General features: G+C 42.1%; 1 protein-coding gene across 1 annotated transcript in view; it reads left to right on the top strand.

Annotated features, from left to right (window-relative positions):
- PITPNC1 (phosphatidylinositol transfer protein cytoplasmic 1) overlaps window positions 1–20,675 on the top strand; it is a 241,292-nt gene that overhangs the window by 209,550 nt on the left and 11,067 nt on the right. The window contains exons 7-8 of the mRNA XM_063081104.1: window positions 15,153–15,308; window positions 18,138–18,201. Of these exons, the coding sequence (XP_062937174.1) occupies window positions 15,153–15,308; window positions 18,138–18,201 (220 nt within the window). The remainder of the gene's footprint in view (window positions 1–15,152; window positions 15,309–18,137; window positions 18,202–20,675) is intronic.

Here is a 20,675-nt window from a genome sequence, read left to right as displayed (position 1 = left end):
TTAGGTATAGAGGGAAAGTATCTCAACATAATTAAAGCCATATATGACAAACCCACTGCCAATATCATCCTGAATGGGGAAAAGCTGAAAGCTTTTCCTTTAAGAACAGGCACTAGACAAGGATGCCCACTCTCACCACTCCTATTCAACATAGTGTTGGAAGTACTAGCCAGAGCAATCAGAGAAGAGAAGGAAATAAGGGGCATCCAGATTGGAAAAGATGAAGTCAAACTGTCCCTGTTTGCAGATGACATGATCCTATATATCGAACAGCCTAAAACCTCTTCAAAAAAACTGTTGGAATTGATAAATGATTTCAGCACAGTAGCAGGATACAAAATCAACACACAAAAATCAGTAGCATTTCTTTTCTCCAATAGTGAACATGCAGAAGGAGAAATCAAGAAAGCCTGCCCATTTACAATAGCCACCAAAAAAATAAAATACTTAGGAATTGAGTTAACCAAGGAGGTGAAAAATCTCTATAATGAGAACTACAAACCACTGCTGAGAGAAATTAGAGAGGATACAAGAAGATGGAAAGATATTCCATGCTCTTGGATTGGAAGAATCAACATAGTGAAAATGTCCATACTACCCAAAGTGATATACAAATTCAATGCAATCCCCATCAAAATTCCAAAGACATTTTTCTCAGAAATGGAAAAAACTATTCAGACATTTATATGGAACAATAAAAGACCACGAATAGCCAAAGCAATGCTCAGCAAAAAAAATAAAGCTGGAGGCATAACACTACCTGACTTTAAGCTATACTACAAAGCTATAATAACCAAAACAGTATGGTACTGGCATAAAAACAGACACACTGACCAATGGAATAGAATAGAGAATCCAGAAATCAACCCACACACTTACTGCCATCTGATCTTTGACAAAGGCACCAAGCCTATTCACTGGGGAAGGGACTGCCTCTTCAGCAAGTGGTGTTGGGATAACTGGATATCGATATGCAGGAGAATGAAACTAGATCCATACCTCTCACCGTATACTAAAATCAACTCAAAATGGATTAAGGATTTAAATATACACCCTGAGACAATAAAACTTCTTAAAGAAAACATAGGAGAAACACTTCAGGAAATAGGACTGGGCACAGACTTCATGAATACAACCCCCAAAGCACGGGCAACCAAAGGAAAAATAAACAAATGGGATTATATCAAACTAAAAAGCTTCTGCACAGCAAAAGAAACAATTAAAAGAGTTAAAAGACAACCAACAGAGTGGGAGAAAATATTTGCAAAATATACATCTGACAAAGGATTAATATCCAGAATATATAAGGAACTCAAACAACTTTACAAGAAGAAAACAAGCAACCCAATTAAAAAATGGGCAAAAGAGCTAAGTAGGCATTTCTCTAAGGAAGATATCCAAATGGCCAACAGACATATGAAAAAATGCTCAACATCACTCAGCATCCGGGAAATGCAAATCAAAACCACATTGAGATACCATCTAACCCCAGTTAGGATGGCTAAAATCCAAAAGACTATGAACGATAAATGCTGGTGAGGCTGCGGAGAAAAAGGAACTCTCATACATTGTTGGTGGGACTGCAAAATGGTGCAGCCTCTATGGAAAATGGTATGGAGGTTCCTTAAACAATTGCAAATAGATCTACCATACGACCCAGCCATCCCACTGTTGGGAATATACCCAGAGGAATGGAAATCATCAAGTCGAAGGTATACCTGTTCCCCAATGTTCATCGCAGCACTCTTTACAATAGCCAAGAGTTGGAACCAGCCCAAATGCCCATCATCAGATGAGTGGATACGGAAAATGTGGTACATCTACACAATGGAATACTACTCAGCTATAAAAACGAATGAAATACTGCCATTTGCAACAACATGGATGGACCTTGAGAGAATTATATTAAGTGAAACAAGTCAGGCACAGAAAGAGAAATACCACATGTTCTCACTTATTGGAGGGAGCTAAACATTAATATATAAATTCACACACACACATACACACACACACACACAAATCGGGGGGGGGAGGGAAGAAGATATAACAACCACAATTACTTGAAGCTGATACAACAAGCAAACAGAAAGGACATTGTTGGGGGGGAGGGGGGGAGGGAGAAGGGAGGGAGGTTTTGGTGATGGGGAGCATTAATCAGCTACAATGTATATCGACAAAATAAAATTTAAAAAAAAATAAATTAAAAAAAAAAAAAAATCCATTTGAGTTCAGTGGATTTTAGTATATTCAGTTATGTGCAACTATCACCACAATCAAATTGAAAACATTTTCATCACCCCAAAAAGAAATTCCATGTGCTTTAGCTATCACCACCCTGCCCTCCTACCCCCAACCCTAGGCGACCACTAATCCACTTTCTGTCTCCATAGATTTCTCTGCTCTGGATATTTCATATAAACGGGATCACTTAATATGTGTGTGTTTTGGAACTAGCTTCTTTGAAAACCCCGTACTTTTTATGTGTACCCCTCTTAGGATTCAACTTCAAGAAATCCTGTGCTAAATATGCGGCTAAATTTTACCTGGTCAAAATGACCATGCACCGGAGGGGGATGAGACTATTATCCGCAAGACCTTGGAGTCTTCAGGAAAAGTTCCAGAATGCAAGAAAAAAATCTACTGTGTGACAGTTGTTAATCCATCCCTATTTTAGGGCTGAGCAGTATAGTTACACAATGCAGCAATTCCTGGCTGGGGTTTCTGCTTAGCCCTTTTTCATTTAACATTTATCAAAAACTTCTGATTTCAATTAACAGGGCAAGCCCCTGTTGGTTATTATCCTTTGCGGTTCAAACTGAAAGCATAATTAATCATGGAGACTTTATATCTCTGTGAACGTCAGCTAATAATATTACTTCTGAGATGCAAGCTCTGCTCCAGCTGGACCAAGATCCCCTGTGGGCTTTTCCTTGCACCTTCCAGGTGTGAGACTGATTCTAACCAATCCAGGGGCACAGTTTCACACGGACTGCACTAATGAAGACGCCTTAGTGTCACCTTTCTTCTGTCTTGTCCAAGTGCAAGACAGGTGTGGCCCTCCCTATGGAGCGGAAGCCTTCCAAAGAAGATGTGTGGCAGGGGAGAGGTGGCCAGCCAAATCCATCTGGCCCTGGGGAAACAGCCGTGGCACCAGCTCAGTCCCCTCCATACAGATGAGCTTTAACTATAAGGATCCAATTTCCATCTGCCAAGCCTGGGGAGTATCAGGAGCATCTGGATGAATTTATAAACCCTCAGCCAGAAGAACTTCCAGTCTGACACGTTCCCAGCCAGCCAGCTGCTGGGCTGTAGGAGCTGGGCATGGCCCTTGAGGTACGAGCACTGCTTTCAGAGAACTCCCAGGTCACCCAGTGATCAGCTGCCGTACTGTGGGGTTCGGTGCTGCGTGACCACGTGAGTGAGTGATGGAAGAGTTACTGGGGAATCTGGAAGAGTTGTTCTGTGAAAACCTCTCTGACCTGTGTTATGTGTTTAATTGCAGCCCCTCCACCCAAAAAGATATGTTGAAATCCTAACCTCCGGTACCTCAGAGTGTGAACTTATTTGGGATAAGGTCTTTACACAGGTAACCGAGTTAAAATGAGGTCCTTAGGGTAGGCCCTAATCCAGTATGAGGGTGTCCTTATAAAAATAAGAAATTTGGACACAGAGACAGACAGGCACGGAGCAAAGACGATTGAAGACATACAGGGAGAATGCCATTTGATCACTCCAGAGTGATGCAGCTTCAAGCCTGAGATTTCTAGCACATCACCAGAAGCTGGGAAAGAGGATGGAACAGATCCTCCCTCACAGCCCTCAGAAGGAACAAACCCTGATGACACCTTAATTTTGGACTTCTAGCCTTCAGATCTGTGAAAAAATAAATTTCTGTTGTTTAAGCCACCTAGTCAGTGATATTTTGTTATAGGAGTCCTAGAAACTAATATACTTAGTTTCCCCATTAGGGAAAAGAGCCCCACGCTAGCTCGGATGATTACTGGAAGGAAAGGATAGCACACGCCTGTGTGTGGCTCTCGACTCTTCAGAAGGAAAGCTTGTACGTCACCTCTAAGATGCTCGAAGCCTGTTTGATGTCAAGGCTGACCTATCCTGCCATTGGGAGGTGGCTGCCCGGTGCGTTCACTGTGCCAGAGAAGCTTCCTGCTTGGCTGGGACGATGTGGTTTCAGGGGCCCTGGGGTGAAATCCCTTCCTTAAGGGAGCAGCGCCCAGTAGCGGCAATCTGCCTTACTCTTGGCTTTTGTCAACTTGGAACAGGGTGTTCCTGCCTCCAAAACATAAAGAGGGGAAGAAATTCATCCTTAGTACTGAAGACTGTCACATGTCCTTGGCCCAGAACTTAGCCATGGTGTCCAACAAACAAGAACCCTTCTCTTGGAGTTTCTCCAGCCACTGTACTTATAGACACTGACAGGTGACAGCTTCCAGAAAATGGAGATGTTCACCCAGCCTCTCACTTGCACAAGGAAACCTGCATGATGTTGGGTAGTCTTATTTTTATTTGCTATTATCAGCATTTTTCTATGCATTTGACTATAGGAAGACAATAAACTTGTTGTCACAGGTAAATACCCACAGGGTCCTTGTCTACTGTGTATGCCAATAGAAACACAAAAGACAGTGATCTGAGCATTTAATAGAAAGGAGTTTTATTTGGGGGTTGTGCAGACAAAAAGCAAGGTTGGTCTCACAACCCGTACCAAGCTTCTTGATTAGTTGGGGGTTACAGCTTTCAAGTCTCTAGCTATGGGAACTCATACATACCTAACAAAGGCTGGGTTATTTCTATGCATATTCGAGTGGGGCTGAGCACGCATACGCAGTGCAGCATCATGTATGTTATATGCGACCCATGTTCTTTGGGGATGGAGGTTTAAGCATGAAGATGAAGGGGGCTTGGCCTTGTGTCATCAGAAGATGGAACTTAGGGCAAAGTTGAGACTAGCAAACTCCCCAATCTGGCCAAAATTGGTTGGGACTTATGGTGAGTTTGGCCTAGGCTGTTCTTACAGGGTGTGCTTTCTCAACCAATCAGCGTTGTTGAATGAAAGGCAGGAAAGGAGAAAGACTGACTTGAGGAGAGGAAGAAATGGAGGGGTAGCTGTCAATCAAAAAGGAGCAGGAGTTGTTAGCTCCCAAACTCAGAGGAATCTTCTAGCACCTGGGATATTCCCAGCGCCTCTCTTCGGAGGCGTTTAATAAGATTTGAGGAAACTGTATTACAATATCTCTAAGGGTGTTTTGGTGTCATGTGCTTGTCTCTTTGGGCTGTCTCCTGTGCATTGTGCACCTTCGATGTGCCAGGCTGGGCTGCAGGTTTTGCCTGCATTATCCAATTCAAGCCTTGCAACAACCCCACGAGGGATATCTCATTCACACCATTCTTCAGATGAGGACACGGAAGCTCTCCTGACAGACTGTGCCAGAATTTCAGATGAGAATGTCCTGTCCACATGGTATAGTGACTGTGTCTTAGTCGCTCAGACTGCTATAACAGACTACCATAAAATGGATGGCTTATAAATAACTAACATTTATTTCTCACAGTTCTGGAGGTTGGGAGGTCCAAGATCAGAGCACTGGCAGATTTGGTGTCTGGTGAGGGTCCGTTTCCTGGTTCATAGATGGCACCTTCTTGCTGGTTCCTCACATGGCAGAAGGGATGAAGGAGCTCTCTGAGTATTTTTATAAAGACGCTACTCACCTCCCAAAGGAGCTTTTGAAAACCTGGGTGTCCTGACCATGCCCCAACCCAAGACCAATTAGATCAGAGCATTGGGGTTTAACCATGCTCTGCCTGTTCCTCATCCTCAGAGGTTTCTCGCACAGTTCTGGAGGCCAGAAGTCTGAAATCAAGGTGAGGTTCGAGGGGATAATTCCTCCTTTCCTCTTCCAGCTTCTGGTGGCTCCAAGAGTTCCTTGGTTTGTGGCTGCATGACTCCAATCTCTGCCTCTGTCCTCAGGTGGCCTTCTCCTCTGTTTCTTCTCCTTTTCTGTCTTTTATAAGGAGACTTGTCATTGGATTTAGGGCACACCAGCTTAATCCAGGATGGTCTCATCTGGATGATCTCATCTGGAGATCCTTAGCTTAATTACATCTGCAACAACTTTTTCTCCCAAACAAGATCACATTCATAGGTACTGGAGTGAGGACTTGGACATGTCTTTTGGGGGGGTTACCATTGAACCCACTGCAGAGAACTTTCTCTTTTTTTTGTTTCTTAATATGTTTTTGACAGTTTTTTAAATTGAAACATAATTGTACATATTTGTGGGATACAGATTTGAATATCAATACTTGTATATAATATGTGGTGATCAAATCAAGATAATTAGTATACTCATGTTTACAAAGCATAATCAATCTTTTGATCCTTAACTAATTACTTGCTAACCCCCCCTCTCCCCCCATGTCCCACCTCTAATAACCACAGTTCTGTTCTCTTTTTTTTGAAAGTTCAATGTATTGTTGTGATTGTTGTTTCTTCCCTTTTCTTTTTCTTTTCTTTCTTTCTTTCCTTCCTTCCTTCCTTCCTTCCTTCATTCATTTGTTTAGCTCCCACTTATGAGTGAAGACATGCAGTATTTCTTTTTCTGTGCCTGGCTTATTCACTTAACATAATTTTCTCTAAGGTCATTCACGTTGCTGTGAATGGCAGAATTTCATTCTCTTTTATGGCCAGATAGTATTCCATTGAGTAAATGTCCCACGTTTTCCTTATCCAGTCATCTGTTGATGGACATTTGGTTCCAACTCTTGGCTAATGTAAATAGAGCTGTGATAAACATGGGAGTGTAGGTATCCCTTTGACATGATGATTTCCATTCCTTTGGGTATATACCCAGCAGTGGGATTGCTGGATCTTATGGTAGTTCTATCTGTAGTCTGAGAAACTTCCGTACTGTTTTCCATAATGGCTACACCAATTTACACTCCCACCAACAGTGTAGAAGGGTTCCTTTTTCTCTGGATGCTCACCAGCATTTTGTTATTCTCTGTCTTTTTCATAATAGCCAGTCTAACTGGGGTGATATGATATCTCAGTGTAGTTTTGATTTGCATTTCCCTGATTCTTAGTGATCTTGAGCATTTTTTCATGTGTCTGTTGGCCATTTGTATGTCTTCCTTTGAGAAATGCCTATTAAGCACCTTTGCACATTTTTTAATCAAGTTGCTTATTTTTCACATTTAGTTGTTTGAGTTCCTTGTATATTCTGGATATTAATCCCTTGTCAGATGCATAGTTTGCAAATATTTTCTTCCATTCTGTAGGTTGTCGTTTCACTCTCTTAATTGTTTCTTTTGCTGTGCAGAAGCTTTTTAGTTTGATATAATCCCCATTTATTCATTTATTCTTTTGTTGTCTGTGTTTTTGGGGTCTTATTCATAGTCTTTGCCCAGTCCTCCATCCTGAAGTGTTTCCCCTATGTTTTCTCCTAGGAGTTTTATAGTTTCAGGTCTTATATTTAAGTAAAACAAAATTCAACATCCCTTCATGATAAAGACTCTTAGCAAATTAGGTATTGAAGGAAAGTATCTCAACATAATGAAAGCAATATACTATAAACCCATGCCAATATCATCCTGAGTGAAAGATCTCTACAATGAGAACTACAAATCACTGCTGAAAGCTTTTCCCCTAAGAACAGGAACAAGACAAGAATGCCCACTATCACCACTTCTATTTAACTAAGTATTGAAGCACTAGCCAGAGCAATCAGGCAAGAGAAAGAAATAAAGGACATCCAGATTGGAAAAGAAGTCAAACTGCCCCTGTTTACAGATGACACAATCCTATATAGAGAAAAGCCTAAAGACTCTACAAAAAAATCTCTTAGAGTTGATAAATGATTTCAGTAAAGTTGCAGGATACAAAATCAATATCCAAAAATCGGTAGCATTTTAGTACTCCAATAATGAACTAGCAGAAAAAGAAATTGAGAAAACAAGCCCATTTACAGTAATCACCCCCAAAATGAAATACCTAGGAATCAATTTAACCAGGGAAATGAAAGATCTCTACAAGAACTACAAATCATTGCTGAAAGAAATTAGACACAAAAAGATAGAAAGACATTCCATGCTCTTGGATTGGAAGAATTAACAGTGTGAAAATGTCCATCCTACCCAAAGTGATCTACAGATTCAATGCAAGCCCCATCAAAATACCAATGACATTCTTCACAGAAATAGAAAAAAAAATCTAACATTCCTATGGAACAACAAAAGACCCCAAATAGCCAAAGCAATCCTCAGCAAAATAAATAAATAAATAAAGCCAGAAGCATAACACACCCTGACTTCAAACTATACAACAATGCTATTGTAACCAAAACAGCATGGTACAGGCATAAAAACAGACACATGGACCAATGGGACAAAATAGAGAACCAAGAAATCAACCCACATACTTACAGCCAACTGATCTTTGACAAAGGCAACAAGAACATACATTAGGGAAAAGACTGCCTCTTCAATAAGTGGTGCTGGGAAAAGTGAACATCCATATGCAGAGGAATGAAACTAGATTCATACATCTCACCATATACTGAAATTAACTCAAAGTGGATTAAGGACTTAAATATAAGACCTGAAACATAAAAATCCTTAAAGAAAACACAGGGGAAATACTTCAAGATGTAGGACTGGGCAGAGAATTTTCACTGTATTTTCTAATTGCCTTGGGTTGGAATCCAGAAGGAGTTTCAAAATATGTAATCTCTTGGTCATACTAAAGTTAAGCTTTATGACCTTTTATAGTAGGCCAAACCCTGAAACGAACATGTGTAAAAGCCCAGGGGATTTGTCATCAAATCATCAGAGATGAAGGCTTAGATCTATAAACCTCACTTTGAAATAAGGAAACCTAGACTGGCTGGTTAGCCCAGTTGGTTAAAGCATGATGTTATAACACCAAGGTGAAGGGTTCAGTATCCCCATACTGGCCAGCCACCAAAAAAAAAAAGGAAACCTGCAAATGAATGTAGAAATACAAACCAGAAATATATACCTTTAAAAAAAAAAAAAGTTGTAAGCATGGCCAACTGATGTGTCAGTGGGGCAATTTAGATCTTTATGTTCATAAACTCGTGAGAAAATGAAAGTTGAAGGAAATGATTTCAAGAGGAATGGGTACTGGGAGGTGGTTGGGGAGGCAGTGGAACGTGAGCAGAAGTCTGCAGTAACCAGACTACTTCAGATACGACCTGGTGGTTTGGTTTCCACCCTACCCCCTGCCCCTTTTATTTGGCTCATCCTCATTCAAAAGCATTCAGCTGGATGTTCACATCTGATCTTGAGTTCTGATTAAAGAGTCCTCGGTAAATCCTTCTCCTTCACCTCCCTCCAGCCCTTTGAAAGTTAATCCCTAATCATGGGCCATGTTTGAGATTTACTAGATGAAATCAACAGCTGTAGATATGACACCAGACTTGCAAAAAGATCGACACTCTGTTGCCATAAAAAGCCCAATTGCTAATTGCTTTTTTGGCATCTGGCTATAGCAAAAACACCCTTTTGCTGTTTAATATTAAAAGTAAATGTAGTGGAAAGAACATTGGCCTAGAATTAGGGGAGGCTGGGATGCTAGTCCCAGCCCTGTTACCAATAGCCTGTGATTTGGGAGCAAAATATTTCATTTCTCTTGGGTCTCAGTGTCCTTATCTATAAAATTGACATGAAACCAAATTATTACTTTCAGCATAAAAAAAATTATTCTGAATCTTGAAAATACAATGTACTTCTCATTCCCCCAAACTTTGTAATTTTGTGGTGCGATCAAGAACCACACATTGATTTAAGCATCTCCGTAGTATTCGCTGTGCAAGCGATACTTTTCCGGTCTTATTCTGAACTGAAGTTTGCTGCAAGACCCCACAATTCTCCACTGCTTTGGAAATTCAGTCCAACAGTGCTACGCTTAATATTGCAGAGTCTTGTTTTATTCTTGGGGCGTGTGGACCTGGAATGTACATGAAGATTCTGGAATAGGGACCATTTCAGATCTGCCAAGGGCAGTCCATGAGTCAGGATGGGCAGTGTGGGGCATGGCCAGCTGGTCTGCCTGCAGGCTCTTGCCCAGGCCCAACGTGCAGGATTTGAGGGGCAGGAAAGCAACTCAGGCCATGGCCCTGGTTTTTATTTCCCACTTCTGGTGGCTGCCCACCTTGCTCCGTACATTGGGTTCTTTGTCTCCTGTGACCTCTGGGTTGCCAGGAGTTTTGGCCTCCTGCTCTCCTCCGCTTGCTGGCTCTGGAACTATCTTCTATTTACCCCATTGCTAACCCATGTAGAACCACCTCCACTCAGGTTCAGCGAGGATTTGCATATCCACATTCTGGCTGACTACAGAACAGAAGCTATGTCTTCTAATCCTCAAGATAGCTGTCCATGTGCACTTAATAAAACCTACCATTTTTTTCTCTTTTTAAAAAAAGAAAATGTAATTTTATCAATATTAATTTTTACATTCTAGGATGTTGTTGTGGAGCAGTTGGGAGGTAAGAGGACAGGGGAAAGGGGAAGGAAATGGGATGGAAGGAGGAGGGGTGGGGTTGAGGCCTGTGGCACCCCCCCCGTCATTATCACAAGGGAGACCAGGGGGCTAACAATGGTGGCTTGGTCATTGCTGGGCTGGGTGCAGCTGTTGGGGATGTGCGGCAAAAGCCCTCGTCCCCCACCACTCCAGCTCAGGAACCTGGGGCCCTTCTTGCTGCGCTTGGTGGTGGTCATTGAGCTGGTTGCATGTGTTGGGGGGGCGTGGCCAAGGCCTTCATCCCCCACCCTCGGGATTGTTTGCAGGTGTTGGGGGACATTGCTGAGGCCCCGTCCCTCCTCCCTTTCTGGCTTGGTAGCCCAGGGGACTTCCAGGCCTTCTAGGTGTTATAGGTGTTCTTTGTGAAATGAGATCTTTACTAGTTAATATGAAACTTTTTCTTCTGTATTTTGTTTTTTCTTTCATCTCTGTGTTGGATTATTTGCTGTTCCCACCACTTAAACTCTGTGCGGGAAGTAATTTGTTGTCCTTTGCTTACTTCTACAATGGGGGAACTTCCTGTGGGGACCAGCACTTGAGCTCTGTGTTGAGCTAAATTGCTGCTTTGCTGCTGATTCCCTAGGGAAGGCTTTATGTGCAGTTCAGGTTTTAATGGTTGACTTTATAAGTACTTCTGGCTCTTGAGAGATTTGGTACACTTCAGTTGTGTTGACACCGGTCCTGGCCTGAGTCTTTTCATCAGACTGCACCCCCTGCAATTCTATATTCCTGACCAGTCTCCTCTGAGTGGTTCTTCACTGATTGGGGAGCAGATCAGCTGTCCTTGCTGTGCCCCAGTGCTCCCCCAGCGGGCCCATCTCCCCCACTGCCCGTGCTGAAAACACTTCCCATGGGACGGGCCATCCACTGGTCCCTTGCGATGACTCACCAGCCTCTGAGTGCCTCCTTTTTCTCAGCTGTTGTGGCTCCTCGTTCCTATGTGGATCCACAGGAACCCTATTAGTGGTCTTGCTAGCCTGGGGGCCACCATGGCCCCCTTCTCCCCTGCCGCCTCCATGCAACTTCATCGGAAGGGCACAGCTGTGGCTTTTGCCAGCTCCTGCACCGTGTACTCAGCAGTTCCAGCCTGGATGCAGCCAGGGCTTGAAATGGCCCGAGCAGTTTTGCTTTCTCTCATCGTGGCTTCTCCCACCTTCATGCACTCTGTCGGTCTCTCCTCCTCTTCCCCCGAGCTCTAGCAGCCCCAGCTTGGCTGTCGTTGCTTTTTTATATTTGTAAATTGATTGCTTTGTGGGAGAAAGTGACACTGGGGACCGTCTATTCCACCATCTTGACCGGAAGCCAACAAAACCTACCATTTTGCCTCTCTTGTGGAAAAGTCAAAAGGCAGATGGGGAAAGAAATCAGCTTTCATTGTTTAACTCCAGCTCCTGTATTTTAACTCACAGGAGTTGGTAACTTGGCAGGTATAAATTTCCTTGTTCATAGTTTTCAGGCATGTGGCTGATTTTATGAGCTTTTGGGGTGTTCCATGAAGGAACAAAGCCGCATTCATTCCTTCACCTTTGGTGATCCAGTTAATCCATCTGTTTTGTTACCTCCAGCTGAATAACAATCCACCCCAGAATTTAGTGGCTTAAAACCACAACAGCACACTATCTCTCACAAGTCTGCAATCTTGAATGAGCACAGCTGGATGAATCTTCTCATCATGGTGTGTGCTTGGACTGAAATATCTAAGATGCTTTTTCACTCATGTGACTCACCTGGGATGGCTGGAGCATCTAAGACCTGGTTGAGGATCTCTCCATATGGCCTCCCCACAATGCTAGCTTGGGCTTCCTCACAGCATGGTGGTCTCGGGGTAATCAGATTAGTCTTTTTGGGGGAGTGGGGTGGCTGGCTGGGGATCTGAACCCTTGACCTTGGTGTTATCAGAACCATGCCCTCCCTATTGAGCTAACCAGCCAGCCCCACAGTAGTCTTTTTACATTGTGGCAGACTTCCAGTTTCCAATTTACAGCGTCCCTTGAAGCCTAAACTGGCACAGTGTCTCTTCTGCCACATTCTATTGGTCAAAGCAAGTCACAAGCCAGTCTAGATTCAAAGGAAGGAGAAACAGACTCCACCTACTGAGGAGAACAGCATGCCATCGCAGCAAGGGCAAGAACTGATGGTGTCATCTTTGTAGATTATTTACCATGGTCTGCTGAGTGATATGTCTCTTGATTTATTGATCTTCTCTTTTGATTCTTCTTTTTTTCTTTAAGTTCAACATTCTTTTTTACTTATTTTTTTGACATTCAAAAAGCTGTATGTAATTAATGTACACAGCTTGATGATACATTGGAGATAAGTATATACCCATGAAAGCACTACAGTGTATCCCATAAACCTATCCATCACCTCTAAATGTTTCCTTTTGTTTGCTAATTTTTTATCATGATTATCATCTTCATCATCTTTTTATTCTTAATGGCATTATATGGTATAGGAACACAGGGCAGGCAGGAATTAGTCCCATGGCCTTAAACATCAAATTTTTTCCCAGCAGTTACAGGGTGCTTTGGAAAAGCATGCTGTCTCTGCCCTGGACTATAGGGTTGGACACATTATTTAAAGGCTCCTTTGACTCCCTTGGGAAGTACAATAATGGGTAACATCAATCAAGCACTTGCTACAGGCCAGGCCCTATGTTTATGCCTTTTTCATGTATGATGTTATTAAATTATCATAATCTTTCCAGCCTATGCATTCGATTTCAGTGGCAGATTCTGGGTTGGTTCAGGCAGTGGAATAGTGTGGCAGAATTGGTACTGAAGATGCAGAATGCTTCCCACACTCAGGTCACCAGCCCCTCCCTTCCTAGAAACACTTATTCCCTTGGGATACTTATTATCCATTCTTTTTTCCTTCCCCCTTCCCAGAATCCTTTTTGTCAATATTATTCTATTTCATTAGCAAGATAGAGTTTGTATTCCATTAATTAGATATTTGTCCCACTCGGGTCCCTTTCTTCCTTTGCCCCTAGGCCCACTGTCTTCCTGCAACAGATGCAAACAAAGAGGGACCCTAAGGACGGCCAGGGAACACAGATCACCTGTGTAGAGTCTAGTTCGTTCTGAGTGGAGGGAAGGGCCCTGGGACCACACACAGACCACACACACAGCTGGTGCCCCCCTACACACCCTGAGGGCAAAGAAATCTGCTCAAGGTAGAGAATGACGTTAACACCTGGTTTTGTACCGTTCCCATAGAGCACACTGAGTAAACATGTGGTTAGGATAATGACTGTTATAATATTACTTTATGCAGGATTATCAGCAGACCCAGAGCCAAGGAAACACCCTGAAAATTTTACTGAGATAGCACGCAAGGTTTATTGATTTATAATTTACATACCATAAAGTCATCCACTGAAAGTGTACAATTCTATGGTTTATAACATTTATGCAGTTGTAAGCCATCACCTCAATCAAAGTTTAGAGCATTTTAGTCACTCCAGAAGGAAACTTTGTTTCCATTAACAGTTATTCCACATACCACTCCCTTCCCCATTCTTAGGCAACCTCTAATCTGCATTCTTTCTTCCTAGATTTGCTGATTCTGGACATTTCATATAAATGGAATTATGCAATGTGGCCTTTGGTGAAAGACTGGCTTCTTTTAGTGTCATGTTTTCTGAAGTTCATCTGTGTTGGAACATGTATCAGTACTCTATTTATTTTTATGGATGAATTATATTCCATTACATGGATATATCACATTTTGTGTGTCCATTCGTCAGTTCATGAACATTTGGGTTATTTTCATTTTTTGGCTATTATGAATTCGAGCACTCATGTACTAGTTTTTATGTGGAAACGTTTTCATTTCTCTTGGGTAGATATCTAAGAGTGAAATTGTTGGGTTAAATAGTAACTCTATGTTTAACCTTTTAAGTTAAATTGTGATTAATTCAGTTAATCGAAACCGAAATGTTTTCCAGAGTGGCCACACCATTTTACATTCCCATCACAATGTATGAGAGTTCCAATTTCTCCACATCCTCACCAACGCTTGTTACGGTGCACAGAGCATTTTAATTAGCCTTTCACTTAAGTATTTACCCAGTTTTGGCTAAGATTCTGATGCCGCGGTCATGCGTGTGTGATGGGTCCAAATAGGGTTCAGGCATTCATTCAACAAGCATTTATTCAACATCTTTTCTGTGCCAGGACAGTGGCCATAAGGACCCTGTGCTCAAGGAGATCACAGTCTAGTGGAGGTAGATGAGCGAACAAATGGTTACAGTCTCACGCATCTGCCAGACTCATGCCAGAGGAGGCTTTGGAAGCATAATGGAAGAGCCCTTATTCTGAATGTCACAGGAAAGCATACCTGGAGGAGGTGACACTTCCGCCAAGCAAGAAAAAGAGAGTCAGGCAGAGCAGAGGGGTTGGCTGGCAAGAAGAAACTTCAGGAAGAGGGACAGTGTTAAGCCCATTTCGCAGTCACTGCACATCCCCCCATCTCCCAATCCCTGGCAACCACTGGTCTACCTTCTGTCTCTATGGGTTTGCCTATCCTGGACATTTCACATAGATGGTTGAACTGTTAATATATTAATTTCTTTGATAATTTTTTTTTCTAGGATCCTAAACACTTCAAGTCAGAGAAAACAGGACGGGGACAGTTAAGGGAAGGCTGGAGAGATAGTCATCAGCCCATCATGTGCTCCTACAAGCTGGTGACCGTGAAATTCGAGGTCTGGGGGCTTCAGACCAGAGTGGAACAATTTGTACACAAGGTAAGTGATCAAACAGAAACTCCTGGGCTGTGGACAAGGTAACTCTCTTTATCGCCAACTTGGGGTAAATGATGCACAATAAACGCATCAGGTAAAACACTTTTGGGATGAAAATGCATTTTATATATAGGTTTAATTTTCTTCCACTCATAGATGTTTTTACATTTCTTCTCTCATTCTGTGACCTCCGTGTCTGTTGGATGAGTATATTTGGGAAGGGGGCTTTTGAAACATAACATCTCACTTTAGCATCAGGTTAATCATATTCCAGCAGAGGCACTTGGAAAGAGGCCAAAGGGCTTATCAGTGTGTGCAGCGGAGGATAATTTCCACTCAAAAGACCCTGCAAATGTAGGTACCTAAAGTGGAAGATGCCCCAAAAGACAAACAAGAAATCCCAGTAGCCCCATTAGACAGTACACCTCAGCATTTCTGCTCATTTAATAATGCTGTTATCCAGCAATTAGTAACAACCTCAAAACACGGATTTCAATTGCATGCCCACTTTAGCTAAACATGTTAATTTTGTAGCAGGAACCTGCTCGGTGATGATTTAAGTTTTCTCAGGGTTTCTAACATGACTGTAATTCTCGTGGGGAAAAAATGGAAAATGCAGTGTTGAACATGGCCCTTTGTAGCTGTTCCCATTTGCATAAAAACAAATACTGTTAAAGTTGTCTCTATATTACAGATAGACTGGCTGTCTTTATTTTTTCCACTTAAAAACTAATAAAGAGGAGCTCTCCAAAATTCTTCTGGGGGCACTAGAATTTAACCTTAATGTACAGAGCTTTTTGTTACTTAAATGGATTTGTCTACTGAGATTGGGGACCAACTGACAATAAAAAGTTTAATTCTTAAATTTAGAACCAAGGAATAGCTCACCAGTCTCTCAAACTCTCTTAAGTTCAGCTCTTGATAATAGCAGACTCTGGAACAAATTTGAGAGCCTTAGCGTATTCTTAAACAGAGACAGATGCCAATCCTCTCCTGAGGTCCAGAACTCATTCTGCCAGCCAGGAGTGGGAATGGATTGAGATACACCAAAATCAAGTTCTGGGACCTTCTGTTTTCGTTCTGTTTCCTGCTTATTATGCAGGAAGACAGTCACAGCTCCCAGAGTAAATATTTTCTAGCCTCAGCTGTGTCTAAGACTGTATCTTCCTTGACTTCCTACAACATTCCACCACCACCACCACCACCTTTTCTTTTCTTTTTTTTTTTTTGCTGCTTTTTAACCCAAAATGATCTCTTACTAGGACCATTATCATAGTGCATGATATTTATTTATTTCCTCTCACGAACGTATTTAGATTGCCCCAGGTCTCACTGTATGCCTTTTCTCAGATAATTTTGGCTAGTTTTAAGAATCTTTTTCTTTAAAATTCCTGTAAGATTTATTTTTTGGTCACAGGCATTCCCATTGCCCATTTCCAAATATAATAAAGTGCGATCAACACCCCAAAAACACACCTGCTCCGGCACATGAGTTGCTAATGAGTATCTGAGGCTAGCATTCGCATGGGTTTAAAGTGTCAGGGATGCCTTTCTCTGAACACCTTTATTTTTTAAAGAATCTATTCACAGTTAAGGGAAAAAAAATGTTCGAAAGTGAGCCATTAGCACATTATTGAATTCCTGTTTCGAGCCGGCAGCTGTGTTGTGCTTAATGTAATAGGGTGTATTTACTGATGCTTCAACGCTGCTCTTTTGATTTTCATGAATTTGACACACTCAGCACTCAAGTGTGTACGGCTGTGTGTTGTTTCTTACATTCATTTCCAAATCATAAAAGCCTCACTAGATATCCAGAGGCCTGGAGTAATAAACACTTCATTATCAATGCTTCCCTCATTTCTGCAAATTCGCTGAATTAAAATCCTTCATTTATTAAAACATGCTTGAACCTTCCACGAGAGGTTTTTGACAGTTGCGATTTGTTTGGCCTAAAAAAAGGAATGTCGGAGAGACACTGAGTAGCCAAAAAACGTAAAAAGGCATATTTATTTAGGACGAAAAAGAATACCATGAAACAGAAGCACGTATCACACACACACGCACAAATGGTATACTCGTGTATCATTTTCTGAGCTTTCTGTTGCCATTATGTGTCACCATAAGAAACCATTTCATTCCTTTTGTCTTCAGTCAAGCTTATCATTCCCATTATGTTCTATTCTAGTTCAGGTCTCTTATTTCATCTCTTTCAACATTAGTTGACTAAACTGCTACTTTTTCCTTCTACTACATGAAAGTCAAGCCTAAAAGAATATTTACTTATCTTGTATCTCACACTTTCACTTATTTTTTTTAAGAATTGAATCAATATTTAGGATATTTCATCAGAGAAGAGGGAATGTTAAGTGTTCTTTGCTAGAAATGACATGCTGCCCAGAAAAATGTTCTCAATTTCCAACATTTATGACCTCCTGGTACCAGGGAGACACACACCCTCTCACAAATGAGAAGTGGATGCTGTTTTAGTTAAAGATAGATGAAGAGCAAAACTTCAAGGTGATTCACCTAAAGATTCATTCGAATTACTGCTGTGTGACTGCCAAGCGGTTGTCATTACTTTGTACACACTCCCAGCCTGACTCTCAAATAAGACAAAACGACTCATCCACAGCAAGGATCTGCACGCCACGGAACGGGCCGGGGTGAGCAGACACAGTGTCTGTGGGTGTCAGCCTGTAATTGTCATCACATATGGACCAAGGGATTGAGAAATCTGTAATTGCCAGGATTCCCAGTATGGGAAACAACCTATTTTCCAGATAGTTTTAATCAAACATGGTATTATTTCAGCCTCCTTCTTTTACTTTTTAGGTGGTACGAGACATTCTGCTGATTGGACATAGACAGGCTTTTGCATGGGTTGATGAGTGGTACGGTAAGTCAATTTCCCCTAAATAACTAGTAGAACAACTTCATAACATGTTGACATGGGCTTTCAGTCCCTCTGGCTTCGACTGCTACCTAGAAGGATGACAACAAAGGCCAGGCTGCCACTTCCTGTATGGGAAATAGCACTAAGCACTGAGCGTAATGAAAACGTAATTATAGAAGCTTGGTCTAAAATAACCACAGAGTTATTGACTAAGTAGGACCTCTCAGTATGTTTGATGTTTGCATAGCTGGTTATGCAGGGCTCCATCATTCTCTGTTGGATGGGTTTCAAATCCCTCCTAATTTATCCCAAACTTCAATTCAAGAACAAAGCTGTCTGAAGCATCATGTCAAGTAAAAGCAGTCCTTTGATTCAGAGAAAACTTGAAACAATCCCTCACCAAACACATGCAGGTTCTGCAAGAATTCAAGGGCAGACAAAGGCATAGGTGCTCCGTTAATCCTAACTGAAATTATTGTTCTGGCTTTTTTTCATGATATGGGATGAATTCTGCGTATTGCCAGTTAATGAAAACAAGGTTTGCTTCATCCTGCCTTGGGTGGACCAACCTTCCCAGTCTTTAGCACCACTGTTTTGCCCACATGAATCCTCTGATTCTCAGAATCAGTCATCAGAGGACTGGTGTCCTTGGTTATAAATAGAAGCAAACGCTTCCAATTGGTGGCTTAGGTTAGAACTGATATTCAGGCTGATTTTCCAATGAAATGCCCTCCTCCTTGGACTCTTCCTAAGTCACATTAAATTTGTTCTGTGTGTAGCCTAGATTGTATTTTGGTCCTTTTCCATCATTGTTCCACCAATTCCCTCCCTTTTCTAAGCAGAAAGCACCAAATTTAAAGTAAAAGGATACGTTGGATGGAATGGACAAAGACAGTGATTGTTATTAATGTTGTAGCTATTTCTGAGCCACATTTAAAAAGACATGGTTCTGTAGGCTGTGAGCTTTTTCTTTTTCTTTTTTTCTCAACTTTCCCAGATCCACACCTTCTGAAGGCCTAATGCATCTTCCTGTGTTTGTCCAAAGACAGATCGTCGTCTACTCTCCCTTATCACGCCCCCCTCCCCACCACTGGGTGGGCGCTGTTCTCATGCAGCAGGTGCACTGGCTTGCCACACTGTCATGAAGTCTCCCAAGGACCTGTCTATTTGTGGTTGTCTTTTGTGAGGCAGGTGGAAGGAGAGTCTCCTGTGATTACTTCCTCTGATCCTTAGACAAATCTTTCTGGTTGTTTTTTCCAGGGAGCTTTTCTCAATTCTCAGAGGGAGCACAGATCCCCAAAAGGGTTAAGAACTTCTGGTCTTTCCCAACTTGTACTCCTCAGAGCTCATGGTTTCCTTCCTAGCAACTCCAAGGGAATTTCAAATGGCTATTCACAGAATCATAGGCTCGAACTGATTAGAAGTTTGGCAAGAGGACAGGCACCTGAAGGGCCAAGAATCTGCCACTTTGAAGACCAAGAGACAGGGCACTTGGGTACGTTTCTCTGTAGTGCCAGAATGCCTTAGAGGACTTTTTAGAAAGGCAACATCAAAAAGGTTAGCCAGTCTTTGATCAAGAGGACAAAACACTGCAAGGCTGTTAATCAGAATAGAGGGTTTGATTAGAGGCAGGATTTGGGAAGAAAAAAAAATGCGAGTGGGAATCTAGTAAGTGAATGGCTGGTACAGATGATGGGGGCTGACTCTTCTCTGTCTCAGCTAAACCCAGGGCAAGGAAGAGACTTAAGGACTTTTAATTTTTTTTAAAAAAATTGTTTTAAAGAATTATCAGATTATTACAAGAACTCAGAGCTGGAATAATGCATTAAAGGAAATGGGAGGTCTCCAGTCCAGAGACCTTTAAGAAGAGAACACTCCGCTGTTTACTTAGGATGGGTTAGGTGGAGGCACTTAACAACTCAGGAGTACACTGACCAAAAAGCCCTTCCTGCAGCTGAGTGCAAACACAGCATGGGCTTTCGTGGCTGTAGATCATCAGGGTACCTTGCACTCCCTAGAGTGGGTCTCCGTCCTCCATACACACAATCATAGCCCCAACCAAAACAAGCAGGCTTTTCACCCAGCAAGGGTCGGAGAACCGCACCATCAGTTCCATGTAAACTACTGCAGGCGTCAGCACCCCCAGCTGACCTGTTAGCCAGGAAAACAGTGGCTCCTTCATTGCACAAATGCAGACACTCAGTCAGTCAAACGAATGGAAGTGGTCCCTGCCCAGTGCTGTCTCAGCTCCTTATTCAGAGTAATGCTGGGAACTGTGGGCCTTTCGGGTAAATGTCACTCTTACCAAGGCCAAGTGCCCACTGGGATAAACCTGCAGTTGTGGGTACCTGAAGTTGCTTATTTTTCTTTGGTCTGTACAGGCTCAGTGAGGCTCTCATTAGTAAACATGGAAAAGGTCCAAAGTAAGGAACTCCCTGCCTATGGCTATAGCTTATGGCCCTGGTTCTCAAAGTGAT

The sequence above is a fragment of the Cynocephalus volans genome, chromosome 16, assembly GCF_027409185.1.
Source record: "Cynocephalus volans isolate mCynVol1 chromosome 16, mCynVol1.pri, whole genome shotgun sequence".
Taxonomy (NCBI): domain Eukaryota; kingdom Metazoa; phylum Chordata; class Mammalia; order Dermoptera; family Cynocephalidae; genus Cynocephalus; species Cynocephalus volans.
The sequence above is the reverse complement of the archived record's forward strand: the minus strand, read 5'-3'. Positions and strand labels throughout refer to the sequence as shown.